At 35.6% G+C, this 15,372-nt stretch overlaps 8 protein-coding genes across 8 annotated transcripts; 3 read left to right on the forward strand and 5 right to left on the reverse strand.

The window, feature by feature from the left end:
* EIN_046810 (hypothetical protein) lies at positions 1–1,744 on the reverse strand (the record flags this gene model as incomplete). The annotated part of the gene is made up of 1 exon (XM_004261141.1): positions 1–1,744. A coding segment is annotated over one exon (1,744 nt), but the record flags the coding sequence as incomplete, so codon positions are not given.
* Positions 1,745–2,085: 341 nt separating this feature from the next.
* On the reverse strand, positions 2,086–2,910 carry EIN_046820 (hypothetical protein; the record flags this gene model as incomplete). Its single annotated transcript, XM_004261142.1, has 1 exon — positions 2,086–2,910. One exon carries the CDS (start codon positions 2,908–2,910, stop codon positions 2,086–2,088), a length of 825 nt encoding a protein of 274 aa, XP_004261190.1.
* A 236-nt stretch (positions 2,911–3,146) lies between these two features.
* Positions 3,147–4,385, forward strand: EIN_046830 (hypothetical protein; the record flags this gene model as incomplete). Its single annotated transcript, XM_004261143.1, has 1 exon — positions 3,147–4,385. The coding sequence occupies one exon, from the start codon at positions 3,147–3,149 to the stop codon at positions 4,383–4,385; it is 1,239 nt and encodes a 412-aa protein (XP_004261191.1).
* Positions 4,386–4,960: 575 nt separating this feature from the next.
* Positions 4,961–6,250, forward strand: EIN_046840 (hypothetical protein; the record flags this gene model as incomplete). The annotated part of the gene is made up of 1 exon (XM_004261144.1): positions 4,961–6,250. The coding sequence occupies one exon, from the start codon at positions 4,961–4,963 to the stop codon at positions 6,248–6,250; it is 1,290 nt and encodes a 429-aa protein (XP_004261192.1).
* A 135-nt stretch (positions 6,251–6,385) lies between these two features.
* Positions 6,386–7,078, reverse strand: EIN_046850 (hypothetical protein; the record flags this gene model as incomplete). Its single annotated transcript, XM_004261145.1, has 1 exon — positions 6,386–7,078. The coding sequence occupies one exon, from the start codon at positions 7,076–7,078 to the stop codon at positions 6,386–6,388; it is 693 nt and encodes a 230-aa protein (XP_004261193.1).
* Positions 7,079–8,020: 942 nt separating this feature from the next.
* On the reverse strand, positions 8,021–8,965 carry EIN_046860 (aldose reductase, putative; the record flags this gene model as incomplete). Its single annotated transcript, XM_004261146.1, has 1 exon — positions 8,021–8,965. The coding sequence occupies one exon, from the start codon at positions 8,963–8,965 to the stop codon at positions 8,021–8,023; it is 945 nt and encodes a 314-aa protein (XP_004261194.1).
* Positions 8,966–9,621: 656 nt separating this feature from the next.
* EIN_046870 (RAC GTPase, putative) lies at positions 9,622–10,369 on the reverse strand (the record flags this gene model as incomplete). The annotated part of the gene is made up of 3 exons (XM_004261147.1): positions 9,622–9,936; positions 9,978–10,090; positions 10,192–10,369. The coding sequence occupies 3 exons, from the start codon at positions 10,367–10,369 to the stop codon at positions 9,622–9,624; spliced, it is 606 nt and encodes a 201-aa protein (XP_004261195.1).
* Positions 10,370–11,284: 915 nt separating this feature from the next.
* EIN_046880 (guanyl-nucleotide exchange factor, putative) lies at positions 11,285–15,302 on the forward strand (the record flags this gene model as incomplete). Its single annotated transcript, XM_004261148.1, has 2 exons — positions 11,285–15,141; positions 15,197–15,302. The coding sequence occupies 2 exons, from the start codon at positions 11,285–11,287 to the stop codon at positions 15,300–15,302; spliced, it is 3,963 nt and encodes a 1,320-aa protein (XP_004261196.1).
* Positions 15,303–15,372: the final 70 nt, after the last annotated feature.

Below are 15,372 nucleotides of genomic sequence, written 5' to 3' on the forward strand. Positions count from 1 at the left end.
TCTTCACGTTCTGTGTGACATCCATTCCCCCTTTCCCTAACGCCCAAAAATGGACAACAAGCACTCCAAACCCTCCAAATCCATTTGAAAAAGCCTCCACTGCGTCTGCTAAATCCGCCTTTTTGATGCCATACTTCCCAACCATTGTCTCACAAAACTCTATATCCTTTATTATTTTCATCTTCTTCACTAAGTTGCCACCAACACGCACAAAGCACTCGACAATTCTCTTCCCGTTTTCTGTGAGTTCCGTTCCAATCATCTTGTTCACAAGTGGATCAAGTTGGCCGGGTGAAAGGACATATCCACAGTTCAAAAGTGTTCCAACAAAATCAGTGATCTCTTCCGAATCACTAAACTTAGAAATGTATTTTGAAACCATTTCATCAGACAAAACAGCAGAATCCCCAACAACGGGATTGGACGCGACCAAGTAACTCAACATTCGGAGATCCTTTGGGCTCTCGAGATTAGCCAAAGTCTTTTTCAATTCATTCACAAGAACAAGCGGACACTTCTGGTCAAGTCCGATGATCTGGACAATTCGTTTTAATTTTTCGACATTGGGAATGTAGTAGTTGATGTTCGAGAACACAAACGCTGTCACATTTCTTTGATACGCAGTGTCATAAATATCACAGCTCTGGACTGCATTACACAGCACGTCAATGTCATCGGGGTTCGTCACCTCATACGAAAAAAGTATTTCCAAGTCACTTTTAATGCATTTCACAATTTCGACTAAATACGTCTTTTTCTTGTCTTTGATAAAGTCGATGTAACGACTCAATACGTCAAAGTACTTCTCTCTGAATTCGGAAAATGACAAAAGTGCTTTGACAGCAGATGCCTGCGACGCAGTACAATTAAAAGAGACAAGGCTGGAATACCCAAGTGAATTTCCCCCAAGGGAGTACATAGAAGCATTCTCCAAATCAACGATCCCTCTTATAACAGCTCTTCTAAACACTTCCAAAGTCGTCTCATCGTCCACCAATAATTGTTGTGACAAGCGTGTATATTGCCCAGTAAATAAGAACAACTGTATGATTCCAGAAACATCATTAGCATCAACCAATGTGACTAAATCATTTTTCACTGATAGAAACGACTCTCCACAGACCATGGTTTTGACGTAATCAAAGGTCGACGAGAACAATAGTTTTCGAGCCGTTGAGTACTTACAAGTGGCTGAGAGGGGGGATTTGGTGTTGATCAATGAAAACAAATGGAACAGTTGTTGTGACATATCGATGTATTCGAACAGACGACGCACATTCCCCTCAGTAATGCACAAAGCAATTGTGGTAAGGATTTCCTCTTGGCAATACTCGACGGAGAAGAACACGATAGCGTGCAACACGGCGTCGAGAATCACATTTTTGATATCTTCGTCGCAGACGTCGATATATTGTTCGAACGCTGGAATATTTCTTATAATGGTTTGACATTCATTAAGGAAGGAAGGTACTGTTTCTTCAAACCGTTCTGTTGAAGGGAGGGAAGTGATATGTAACGAGTGTAAGCAAAGAGGTACAATGTTATTTAAATGTTCTGTCTTTAGATATGTAGTTCCTGATATCATAAAGAAAAGTCCGCATGTCGCTGTAGTGATCGGAAGGTAGTTTCCTGTGTCGTTAGCAATAATAAATTTAACAAATTCGGGGTACGACGGTTCTTGCTCTGGAAGTCCTGGAATCGATCGGCGAAGATATTGGTACACTTGCTTCTCTAAATCACTCATTTTCTGATTTTTCTCTTTTTTTTCTTTTCTTTTGTGTTTCTTCAAAATTTCTTGGTTTTTGCGATTTCTTCAGAATTATTAGGGTTTTTATTCTGTGATTAGTTTTTGAATACAAAATGCACATTTTTTTTATTTAACGAGTTGTTTTTTATTGGTGTTTCGTTAATTAAATAGAAAAACAATATGGAAAATATAATAATAAAATGACGTTAAATAATCGTAAAAATTGGAAATAAATACGTTAATTTAAAAAATCAATAATTCACGTGAATAAAAATTTAAACTATTCAACATATATCCATGAAATTAAAAAGAACTATAAAAATGAGTACAAAGGTATTTCAGTGACTTAGCAATAGTGTGACAAGGTCACTGGGTGAGAATTTTTTGTGGTACGATGGGAAGAGGTTTATGTCGATGACAAAGAGCTTTTGAGTCTTTTTATCCAAAACGACATCGACACCGAGGAACGGGAGTTTTAACGAGTCGTAGACGCTATATGCGATGTTCAGCACATCATCTTGATTAAGGGGAATTGTTCTCTTCGCTATTTTTGCTTTTTCGTTCTTGAAAGTAGTCTGTGGTACTGATGCGTCAACGTTTTCGATGGCATCTTCCCATTCTTGTAACACCACCTTCCGACCAATTAAATAAATTTTCAAAATGAGACCGTCGTGGTCTAAATATTCTTGTACAAAACATGGGTAATTGATTGTATTTAATACGGGCTGAAAAAGAATAGACATTTGTCTCGACCCCCCTTGTGAAACGTCGCATTTTGCAATTAACGGAAGATTTACTTTGCGAGTAGATACGACATTCTCAAGGTCTTCTTGACATCGACAATATGAATAACTTGGGATACTAATATGATGCTTTGAAAGTAATTCATTCAGGCGGTATCTCGAGAGTAGCTGTTCTTGTGTTTCTACATCGTCGGCATACATTTTCTGTGTGTTTGCATTCACAAGGTCAACGTATGAAGTTTTGTCGCAATGGGATGCCGAAGTGAAGATATAGTCATACTCCCCATAATACTTTGTTCCAACTTCAATTGTATAATTCTGCCCTTTAATAGCACACTCCGCCTTCTTGTAATTCTCCCATCCAATTTTTTCAATTTTACTCTTATCAACATAAAATAAGACTCTCTTTGTTTGACTCATTCACTGTTTATTATGTCTAAAGGTCTTAAAAACAGTTCAAAACACTTTGAATAGAATCAACCGTCATATTATGACGGGGTTTTTAACGACAAACAATCTCGAATAGTAATGAATGGTAAATAAACTAGTCATGAAACTATATTGACTTCCTGAAAACCCTACGAAAATACAAAACACAATATCGAAAAAATCAAAACCTGAACTGAATAATGAGCTTTGGATCTGTGAATCAAATTATGTTACCGATTGATACATCAAAGCCATTTATTGAGATGCTCCCCACAGATATACCAAAGCCATTTATCACTACCACCCCATATATTATTACAACCCCAAAACCTATATCGAAATTAAATATTCCACCATTGGACGTCCAACAGGAACGGTTGACACAGTCTGTCGACCACCAAACTTTACAGAGATCGCACCACTTCCCTCAACAATGCCAAAATACACAAATTGGAGCCCAAATGAGTCAACAAGTCTCACAAAGTGTACTACAAAATGTGAACCAAAGTGTGACGAACATACCCAATATCACAAGTGGCAGTGTTAAATGTGAAATGGCGAACTCCCCGACTTTACCATTTCCAGAGAAAGTCGAAAAGGAAAAGAAGGAGGTCCGGATACCAATACTCCAACAGAACACAAAGGCGCCAAAGGAGAAGAAGAAACCGGACTGGGAACGACTGAAACAACTCTCAAAGACTAATGAAGCGTGTCAACAGGCGGTCTTCATTGGTCTTTTAAACATGTTTGGCTATGAAATTGGAATTGAGAGAGTCTACAAAATATCAAAGAAAACGTTTCCCCTGTTGACGATCAACTTTGTGCACAAATACACGAAGGACGGAATAGTCGATATGGACATCACCGTCATGGCGCAACGGATGTCCGAGGAAATGCTCAAGTCGTCGTCCGTTGAAGATAAAAAGAAGAGAAGACAACACAAGAGGAATATGGATGCGTCCATCTGTAACTCGTTGATGACATATTTAGAGAAGGAAGGGGTCAAGTTTGACTTGAAGGGAACGAGGTCTGCCCAATTCACAATGATCATGAAAAAGGTCAGAGATGTTGATTTAGTGTTGTTCAATAAGCATAGAAGAATCAGTCAAAAGGAGTTGGTGAATATAGGGAAGTACGTGAATAACCATTTGGTCAAAATGATGGGGGGAATGAAAAGAAGAGCGGTGTCGTCGGAGAAATATATCAAAGTGGAACCGTTTGAAACAACTATAACGGGTATCTTTCTGAGCCATTTCAATGGACTCCTCATCGAATTCGACGACTCAACAAAATGTGTCGACATCGATAATGACGTACATCAGGACTTGCAGGATACTAGCATGACATATCATACACTAAGTAATCTACAACCGTCGTACGCATCGAAAAAACTGAAGTATCCACTCGAGTTTTACGCTTTCGTCAGACAAGACGTACTTGACTTTATACACTCGACGTTCTCTTAAATAAAAAGAAAGATGTATAGTGATAAATTTGGGTTGAGTTGTATCATTTTTTATTAATTAATTATAGTTATTTTTCTTCCTCAAATCAATTCAAAACAAATTTTGTGTCATTACTATATTAACTGTTGTATTAATAATTATGGTACATGAAAAACTATTTCATATTATTTTTAACGGTGTTCAAAATATATTGTAGATTTTGGTTAAAAATATTTAAATTATAAATTCAATTTATTTTTTGTTCTATTTTTTCTATTAATTATATTATATAATAATAATAGTTTTTTTATAATACAATTATAAAAAATAAATATAGTATTTATTTGTTAATATTTTACAATAAAAATAGTAAGTAATATAATATAAATTATATTACTTATTTTTTTAATAATACAAAAAAAAATTGTATTATATAGTATAATATAATATAAAAAAATAAATAAATATAGTATATACTATATTTTGCAATAAAAGATAGTATATACTATATATATAGTAAGTACTTTAATATTTATAGAATAAGGTAATGAATTGAGAAAACACACAAAAAAAATAAACTAGATTTTGTTGAGTGAATGAGTTTGAATGAGATAGACTTAACGAATTCCCAAGGCATTGAACTCGATGGGGAACCGCAGTTTGCGGACCACGAAAATCCGACTGTTAACGTTCTTGAGTCTATTTCAGACGATTCAATATTTACTATCACGCAATATTTAACGCCCGAGGACTTGATAAATTTCAGTCAAACGAATCGAAGAGTCTGGTACATTTGTAAGCGAGACGAAGTGTGGACCTCTTTAGTGTTGAGTAGCACTGGTCGTGTGACTTACACGAAGAGAGATGCGATCCGCAGTTTAATTGATAAAAAACAGGAGGACAACGATCAAGAGAATACGCGGATTGAATTCCGCAAAATGGAACGCCAAAACAAGCTTGAGCACATGCTCTTCACCATGAGGGATTGCTGTAATTTCATATCAAATGACTTAATCGCAATACTCTTTGGCATCTTTGGATTGGTGTTATTACAAGTTGAGTTGGATGGATATGTCAATGTGGGCTATTGGCTTGTCGTGCTGCTATTTCTCCCTCTTCTCATTGTTTTAACGATAGTGCCTATGACCAACTTTTGCACAGGGAAACTAACAGACGACGATGAACCTCCTGTCCGGTGGTACTCCTCTCCTATTGAAACAATCCGATATCTCTATATCTTCGGACGAAGAGGTGCTGGGATTTTGACAGAACCATGTCTGGTCATCAACTACGTAATTCTCTTTGCTATAAGTCTTGGACTGAGTTACTTAGTTATTATCCCACCACTCTTGATATGGACATTGATTTGGATTTTCTTTGGGTGCTTCACGTTTTCAAGACGACCAATTGTCTCGGTCCAGATTTGGAGAGGACTACTGGCAATACCTGTTGGTATTGTTGTGTTTATTGGCATCATTTTGGTTGTTGTAAAGATAGAGGATGTCATAGATGTGTCATTTCATATCATCTTCATACCATTTTACTTTCTACTTGGTGTCATATTCATATTCCCAATGGTTTCTTTCTTTGTATTTTGTGGGTTGTGTCTCTGTGGTAAATCATACGATACAGACTCGTGTTGCAACAAAATCTGTTGGCTCGATGTCACAAATTCCGATTTGGCTGCGTTACAGAGTCTATTTGTGATGCTGGTGATCAGTATAGTGTGTCCCTTCACGATGACATTTATTGCGCTGTTGGCTACAAACTTCGATGGGAGTGACGATGTATCATATTTTGTCACATTTATTCCAATCGACATTCTGGTCATCTTCTTGATCATTTTGTATGGAGTCGGGAAAAGGTATGAGTTGACTCGACTCTGAATTCAATTCTCCACTGTTTAATTAACCTCTTTACTTCGATTGATCCACTTCAAGTATTACCAACGCGAATAACCCACTCAAGACATCTCTATAACGGAACAGAAGTCGAAGAACAGTTAATTATTTCAAATTGTATTACTCTTCCATCCAATCAACAGTTTGAAGCCAATACTGGTCAAGGTTGGAGTGTTGGGCTTGCCACGATTTATAGTCTTCTGCTTTCTTCTTGAATTGTTTCAACATCTTTTTAGTCATTTGCTTGACCATCGTGTCACCCATTAAAGTGCTTGGAACCTTTCCTCCCATGTCGACGTGGGATAAGGTATACACTAAAGTGCCGACATTAGGCACTTTGGTGATTAAAGTCCCTTGTACGTAGATGTGCCCGCGGGTTGTGCCCTTTTCGGGTTTAATTTTTGTGTTCACTGATTTGGAGTAAAGGATGTAATCAGTCTTTTCTTTGTTGTGATATCTAATGAGCTGATATACGAAGTCTCTGTCGTCCATTAATGGCATTTTTTGTACTCTGTGGATGACCTCATTGCAGCAATCAATTTTGTCAACAACATCAAACTTCAAATCGTTTGACTCTTTGGTTGCTAAGTATTCTCTGTCACACAGACTGGAAAAGACATACTCTGGCTCAGCATCTTTGACTTGTTTGGTGATGCATTTGAATTTCACTATACTCCCCTCTGTTTTTTGAGTCAAGACCATCACATCGTCAGTGCGATAGATCTGTTTCCACCCATCCTGTGACTCGGCAGCCTTCTTAAAATCCATTATAACGGATTTTGTATAGGCTTCATGTGCTTCGTCTTCCGCCATTTTTTCTTTGTGCAATCTTTTTTTGTTCGTACAATTAGGTCACTCTTTTTTTTCAACGGTTTTCATTTCCTCTTTTTCTCCCTCATTCTTGGGCTGGTCTTTTTTACAACATGCACCACAGTTCCTCTTTGTCCATTTTTAAACTATATTTGATAGTAAATTGTATTATAAAAGGTAATTGAAACATATTTTTGGGAAATGTGTTTTTTGCCTTTAAAACAGACAGTTCTGGTGTTGTCTAATCATAGACTAATAAATTGAAGCAATAAAGTTAGTTGATTGAAAAAAGAGAACAACAATAACCCGACTTTTTGGATCATTGTTAGAATAAATATATAACACATATCAGTTAACAATTATTAAAAAGTGTCAACATGCACAACGTCATTTCTGTCGAAAAAAACATCAAATTCAACAACAAAAAGTAATATAAGGCGCAATTATTTTTAGTTCCTTTTTACAAAAGACAATTTTTAAATTGATGACGAATTTTATTAAAACTTTTAGTATACAGTTTGTTTGCCAATTTTTTACAGAAGTCTTTGGCAATCATTAAAAAAAAACTAATTATAAAACAAACCTTTTAATAATGATTTAATTTTTTTTATTTAATTGTTAACTTACCATTTTTTTTGTAGAAATTTGTTAATTACCAAAAAAATACATTCGAGTTACCTAAAAATGGAGATAATTATAAATTATAATAAATTAATGTATTTGGTATAATAAAAATATTATTAACACAATTATTCTTTTTTTGTTATTAATGAGACAAAAGTTTTGACACAATAATACTTATTTTACCTATTGTCCAATCTCATTTGTCAAAACACAAAATCAAAATTTGTATTTTTTTTCTGAAAAATTATTTTTGAATAACAAATCCAACACCAAAAATGTTATTTATTTTGAGGTTTTTCATCTCAAAAATGATCTCAAAAATTACTGCTTTTCTCCCCAAAACTCCTCATAAGTCTTTCCGTTCCAGCACTCCTTGAACATCACGTCTCTCTTTTTCAAGTCTCTATCCTCGAGTTGCTTCATGTCTTCTTCTTCGATTTTCCAATCAAATAAGTCGACATTTTGTTTGAGGCGATTTGCGTTAGTACTTTTGGGTACCGAAATGACATTGCTTTGACCCAAAAATTTCAAGCAAATTTGAGCCGTTGATTTTGAGTACTTCTGAGCAAGCTGCACCACAACTTCGTCATCCAAACAGGACTTCACGCCATCTTTAGACATCCCCCCAATTGGTCTGTACGCCTCGACGACTATTTCATATTTATCGCAAACTTTTCTCAGTGCTTTTTGCTGCATATAAACATTCATTTCAATTTGGTTCACAACGGGTTTGATTCGACAGACTTTCATAATTTTCTCAATTTGGCGCTCGTTGAAGTTTGAAATACCAATGGATTTCACTAGCCCTTCATCAACTAACTTTTCCATGTCTTTCCATGTGTCACAGATATCCTTTTCAATGAAGTCTTCCGTCTTTGGTGGGAATGAAGAATTCTCTTTGACTGCAACGGGCCAATGCATCAAGTACAAGTCTAAATACTTACATTTAAGGTCTTGGATTGACTCTAAACACGACTCTCGTACTCTGTTCACTTGGTCGATCCACAACTTTGATGTCACAAAAATATCAGTGCGTTTGTGCGTCTGCAAATATGGACCAATCCCAACTTCCCCAATTTCCTTCTCATTCTTGTAAAAGCGGGCACAGTCTATCATCCTATAATTTTGCTCTAATGACAATTGAACAGCTGCACCCACCTCCCCTGGTTTTGCCAACCAAGTTCCCAACCCAATAGCTGGCATAAAGTATCCATTGTTCAGAATGAAGCCATGTTGCATTTTAATTCTTTTATAAGTTTCATTCATATAACTTTTTATATGTTATGAAAAAAATTAAAGTGTAAAATACATCGCTTTTTTCGAATATTTCGTATAGAAGTCCAATCATTTTATTGTTTTGAGGAAATATAATTGTTAATGAATAATATATTATCACAAGTTGTTCGGATATAAGATTCAATTTAATTATTAAAAGACCAACTTCTTTCATGTAATTATTAAATTGGGCATTGTTTTGTTTCTTGTAAAACAAAATTAATTAAATTCTTAATTGTTATTTAATTATAGTTTTAATAATTCATTGTATTATTAAACACTCTAATCAATTAACTTGTTTTTTCTTAACCATTATTAGACAAATAACTAAGAATTAGCCATTGTTTTAAGTAAAAAATATTATAAAAATTTGATAAAATTATTATTATGTCTAACAATGTTAAAACTCAATATTATTTTTTGTGTTAATACATCAAAAAATTTAATATTTTATTAGAGCAAAATAAAATAATTAAGTACAATAATATTTAATAGTATGATTGATGCTCTGATATAAAATATGTTATATTGTGTTAAGTTGTATTAATAGTTTAAATAGTATTAATAATAGAATTAAATAACTTGTAAAATTAAACATCGCCAATGAATCAAACATAAATGAAGAACAAGAATATTATGTTTTAACTTTAAAGGATGAAACACTTTCCCTTTTGCTTTTCTTTAGTACTTTTTCCTTCACCGGCGCCACCTCTTTGTTTCAAAGTAAAGCGAACTGCTTGATCGAAAATATCTTTCAGACCAGTACGTTTCAAAGCCGAGCACTCCATATAGCAATAGGCTTTTAACTCTGCTGCTAACTTATCACCGTCTTCTTTTGTGTAAGGTTGTTCGCCATTTTCGCTCATTGTTTTCAATTCTTTTATATCTTCACGGAGATCTGTTTTTGTTCCAATAACCATTAACTTCGCAGTGGGGCAGTGATGAAGGACTTCTTTGACCCACTATATGTCATTTCTATATACTAATGACATTACAAACAAACTTTGTCTCGGACATTAACGTAAGACGCATGATACACAACAGAGAAACACAATAAAAAGATATCAGTTTGTGGATACGACAATGGACGCAAACTATTGTACTCCTCTTGACCTGCTATATGTCAACGTATTGTGTTTGAAAATACAGGAATACTTATATATTTATTAATGTGTTTTGTTATATAAAGTGTTATAGAAATACCATTAAATACAAACCAGTGTCCCATAGACCAAGGTTGATTTTTTTTTCATCGACTGTCACATTTGCAACATAGTTGTCAAACACAGTTGGGATATAATCAGTAGGGAACTCATCAGACGTGTAACACATCAACATACACGTCTTCCCCACATTTCCATCGCCCACCACTACAAGCTTCACATTTTCAGCCATTAAAACACACGAAGTGAATTTTTAAGTTTTTCAAGTTTAGAGAGTTCTTTTTTCGCTCTTCATCTTTTAGTATTTGCTTTCATTTTTACAGACTGTTTTTATACGAAAAAACTCTTTTCACCTTCATTTCTTCACTCTTTCTGTTTTTTTGGTGAGAAGAATGACTTGAACTATTATTTATAGTTGTTTTGCTAATACTATTTAACTATTTTTCTTCTTGTTTTTGGAAAGCAAATATGGGAAGTTTAAATGATTTTAAGCTAAGAGGTATTGTTTATTTTATAGATTCATATCAACTGTTTATTATAATTGAAAACCCATTTCAAGTTTTTATTTGTTGTCTTGTTGTTTTTTCGATTTTTATTTAAAAATATTATTTTATATTTAACTAATTATAATTTGATTATAATAAATATATTTATATTTAAAATTTTTTTATAATTTTATAATTTAACAATAAAATTTATAATTTTTTATTATTCTTCTTTTACAATAATTTTATTTAACAAATTACTATATTTATTAATTACCAAATATAAAATTGTTTTATAATTTTAATATTATGAAAAAAACAATAAAAAATGATTTGTTAAAATAATAAATTTATTAATAAACTTTAATATTCACAATTTTTATATTTTTTGAACTTTTTTTTGTAAAAAAATAAAATTGTTAATTATCTTTGTAGTTTTACGTCAAACTTAATACAATGAAAAATTAAAAATTTTTCTCTTTTATAAACTTTTTAAAATAATAATTATTTATAGAAAATGGATTTAAAAAGAATAGAGTATACTTGCAAACCTATACTTTATAGTATTTTCCTTATAGTGTAGTAACAACATGATAACGTACAGAATTTTTTCATTCTTCAGAAAAGCCAGTCTTCATCTCTAAACTAATTATCCCAGGCCAATGAACGACTTTGATTCTATCGTTCAATTGATTTTCAGTTCTGCAAAGAAGGTTCGTTCACTTCGAGCACAGTATGATGAATTGCGTCAAATGACTTTAGCGTCCAACTTTAAACAAGCACTGAACAATGGATCTAACAAGGAATTTTTTGAGAAAGTATTTGTCCTCTTAAAAGATTGTCCAGTGAAAGAGACTGCTATAATAAAAGGATTAGTCGACCTTATTGAGTATTCATATTGTAGATGTTTCATACCACAACATATGTACACAACAGCAGTAGAGACGGTGCTTGAGTCTTATAAGTACTCACCAAACCTCACAGTAAACAATTCGTTTATTAACTGCTTGAGACAGTCAACACTCTCACCAATCCATCCTACACACGACGATCTCCTTTTGAAGTCGTTCCAAGTACTCTTCGATGCGTCGCTGATGACAAACATTCACACAACAACGTTGTCAAATTGTGTCGACGACATTGCGGAGATCATTAAAGGGTTACTCATTAACACTGAAATTGCAACGATGAGAAGTTCGGAAGAAGAGACACGCCCGTCTGGACATTCTCGAAACTCCTCGACTAGTCCAGTGACTCCAATTTCACCAGTGTTCTCCGACGTCTCTAAATCGTTTGCAGATTCGTTTGAAATTTTGGATTTCTTGTACACGCTGACCACGACTCGGTGGTCACAACGAGAAATTGGGTCGCAGTCGTTTAAATATTTTATTCAGACGATGACAAACGAAGCGAAGGAAATGATCGACTTGAAGTGTAAAATACAAGCGATTCGATTTTTAACGGTGTGGATTTCAAACTTTTCAAATGAAATTAAAAAGTCTGACATGTTTTTGAAATCAGAGAGACAACGTGTGGTGGTCCAGAAGATCACAAACACTGCTATTTATTCCTTGACTGAAGAACTCTTGTTCACTGAAGGAATCTCTTTGATCAAAGCAGTGTTAGACCACCCCGACTTGTTTAAAGGACTCCTCAACGAACTCTTTTACGTTGTTTTTGTGTCTGTTCTGAGACACCCAAACACAACGCAGTCGATGAAACTGAAGACGTTGGAAGTGTTCAATAAAGTCACTGAAAAGCGGATGCTCCCACAATTGTACATCAATTGCGACTGTGAGTTGTATGGTGAAAATGACGTGTGGAACATATTCAATATACTGCTGTATGTATCGGAGAACGAGAGCGATGAACTAGTCAAAAAGGCTGCACTGAGCACTCTTCAAATTTTGATTAACTCCCTCAAACAAGACGTTGTCGAGCCAACTCACGGTGAAATTGATATTGAAGAGCTCATCCAACATAAAACCCGTTTTGTGGAGATTTGCAAGATATTTAAAGAAGACGCCAAGAAGGGGATGAGACTGTTCTTCGACGAAAAGTTTTGCGAGGAGACACCTGAAGGTGTTGTCGCGTTCTACACAAACCACATCGACCTCGACAAAGTTGCTATCGGCGACTATGTTGGGAAACCGGACCCTTTTAATGTCTCTGTATTGACAGCTTTGATTGCGTCACTGAATTTTAAAGGGAAGGAAATAGATGAAGCGCTTCGTTTAGTTTTTGAAGCGTTTGTGATGGGAGGGGAGTCACAAGTTGTTGACCGCGTGATGGAGAGTTTTGGTAAGTTTTATTATGAAGAGAACAAAGAGCGTCTCGTTGCCTTAAATTTGACGTCGGACAACGTCTATCAGTTTGCGACAAGTGTGATATTTCTGTCGACGGAATCCCACAACCCATCTGCAAAAACAAAGGCGATGGACACGTACGAAAAGTTCAAAGATGTAATAACATCAGGGTTTGGGATAACACTGGATGATGGGATGTTAAAAGGAGTCTTTGAACGGACAACTAAAGAGGCGTTTTACTTCCCGGACATATCAATTGTGGACAAAATTCAAGCCATGGACAAAATCGATATGCAAGGCAAAAAACGGTTTGCGGTTGTCCAGCAAGATTTGAGGAAGTTGAATGCGTACGCGCGACAAAAGGCTGTTCTGAGTAATTTCACACCATTCATCCCTGTCGCACCACAATGTGTTCCTCTGAAAATCTACGACTTGGTCATTCAAAATGTTTCAAAGACGATTTCGAAGATATTTGAAGAGGTCCAGAGTATGGAAAACATCAAAATGCTGTTAAAAACAGTGGTCGACTTGATCCATATCTCATGTATTACCGTCCACCCAACGAAAAGTTCGTTGATTGATATTCTTATTCAAATGATGCGTATGAATGAAGTCGAGAAAATTACACCAAGAAATATGGTGGCCGTACAAACGATGTTGATGGTATGCGGCGTCGAGTGCAACAATTTGGAAGAGTGTTGGGAAAGGTGTTTATCTTCTCTTCTACGTGTCGAACGAATACATATGATCGCTTCTGGATGGAAGGATGACGTCCCTCCCAAAATGAGCAAAGATGAGAGAATTTCCAAATTTTCTGTGTACAAATCTTCATACAAACAAGACGGTGACAAAGAAGAAATAACAGCAGAAAAAATTCCATCATGTGTATTGGACGTGGGAGACTCCGATTTAATCAATTTGTATAATACACTGGAACTTACTGATGAAGCGGTTGTGTACTTCTTTAAAGGCATTTGTGGTGTTGCGATTAAGGAATTGGAAGCGCCGATTCCGCGAATCAACATCTTACAACGGATTGTGATATGTTTGAATGCAAACATCACTCGCCCTGAAATGGTGTGGCACAACATCCTCAAACACTTGGTACCTTTTTACATCCGATGTGGGTTACATCCCGTCGAGAATGTTGCGATGAGTGTCATTGACAATTTGAGACAACTTACTATGGAAATAATGACGAAAAAAGAGTGTGACCTTCCAATTCAAAACGAGTTGTTCAAAAGTTATGTAGTGGTTGTGTCGGACCACCCGAGCCCACAAGTTCGAGATTTTGTGATCCAAGTCCTCCACCAAATTTTCACGAACAAAAAGTATTACGAGAACATGAAATCGGGGTGGGAAAGTCTGTTTGAGATATTTCTGTTTGCTTCTGTGGACTGTCCAAGTGTGTCGATTAACTCTTTTCAATTCTTTAAAAACGTTTTTAAAGTCTTTGAGAAGAGTTCTGAGTACGAGACATTTTACTTTGACTTTCTCAGATGTTTGAAGTCTTTTGGGTCTTTAAAATCAGTTGAAGAAGTCGAACTGCAAGTGCTCACGTTAACACAAGTGGTGATCACCAACCGCTTGGGAACAAACAAAGAAATTACTTTGAATGACCAATTCTATGAACAGCTCTTACCACTCTTCGAACTTTTGGGACGTAATATCCACTCAACGTATGTTTCTGTCTCGACGAGTGCGGTCGACATCTTCTTCACATTGATCCGCGAATTCATTCCAGTCTTCACACCCGACTTGACAGAAGTCATACTGAAAACGTGTATATTACGTTTGTTTACTATTGACGTCCCACAAAGCTGGGTAACCAACTCTGCGGAGAACTTGTTTCATAAAACGCTCGAGTTTCTTCTTGAGAACGCGACCTTTGTGTTTCTTCTCGAGAAGATCCTTGACTTTGCTATGTACGTCATTTACAATGAAGGAAACAATTTCACGTCTGCAGCACTGTCGTTTATTAATCGTTTCATCAGTGGTGTCTGTGAGAAAGGGGAAGAGAAGATGCTTGAAGTCTTTATTAATAAATTTGCGCTTTTCTGCGATTGCATTGTACAATTTGTCCCAAACTTTGAAAAGTTCCAGTCCACCCTGCAAACACCACAGAAGAGTCCAAGTGTTCCGCGAGTCGAGGTAAAAACTTCTGACAAAGCCGTCGACCTTCCAGCGAAAGTGATCAATGGAACATGTTCTGTGTGTACTAATAGCGTTGTTTTAGAGTATTTAGTGACATGCCCTATTTGCCAAAAGCAGAGATATTGCAGTCAAAAGTGTTATTTGGAAGACACTGAAAAACACCGGAAGGCATGTCTTGAGAGTGTCCATTTGTTCAAACTGTCAGAAGAAAACAATTTAGAAACGACAACAGAAACGACGTCTTCCCTTGTCGAAAAAGTCTCGGGGATTAATAACCTTGCGCAAGCCAT

The sequence above is a fragment of the Entamoeba invadens genome (genome assembly GCF_000330505.1).
Source record: "Entamoeba invadens IP1 unplaced genomic scaffold scaff_1105074725885, whole genome shotgun sequence".
Taxonomy (NCBI): domain Eukaryota; phylum Evosea; order Mastigamoebida; family Endamoebidae; genus Entamoeba; species Entamoeba invadens.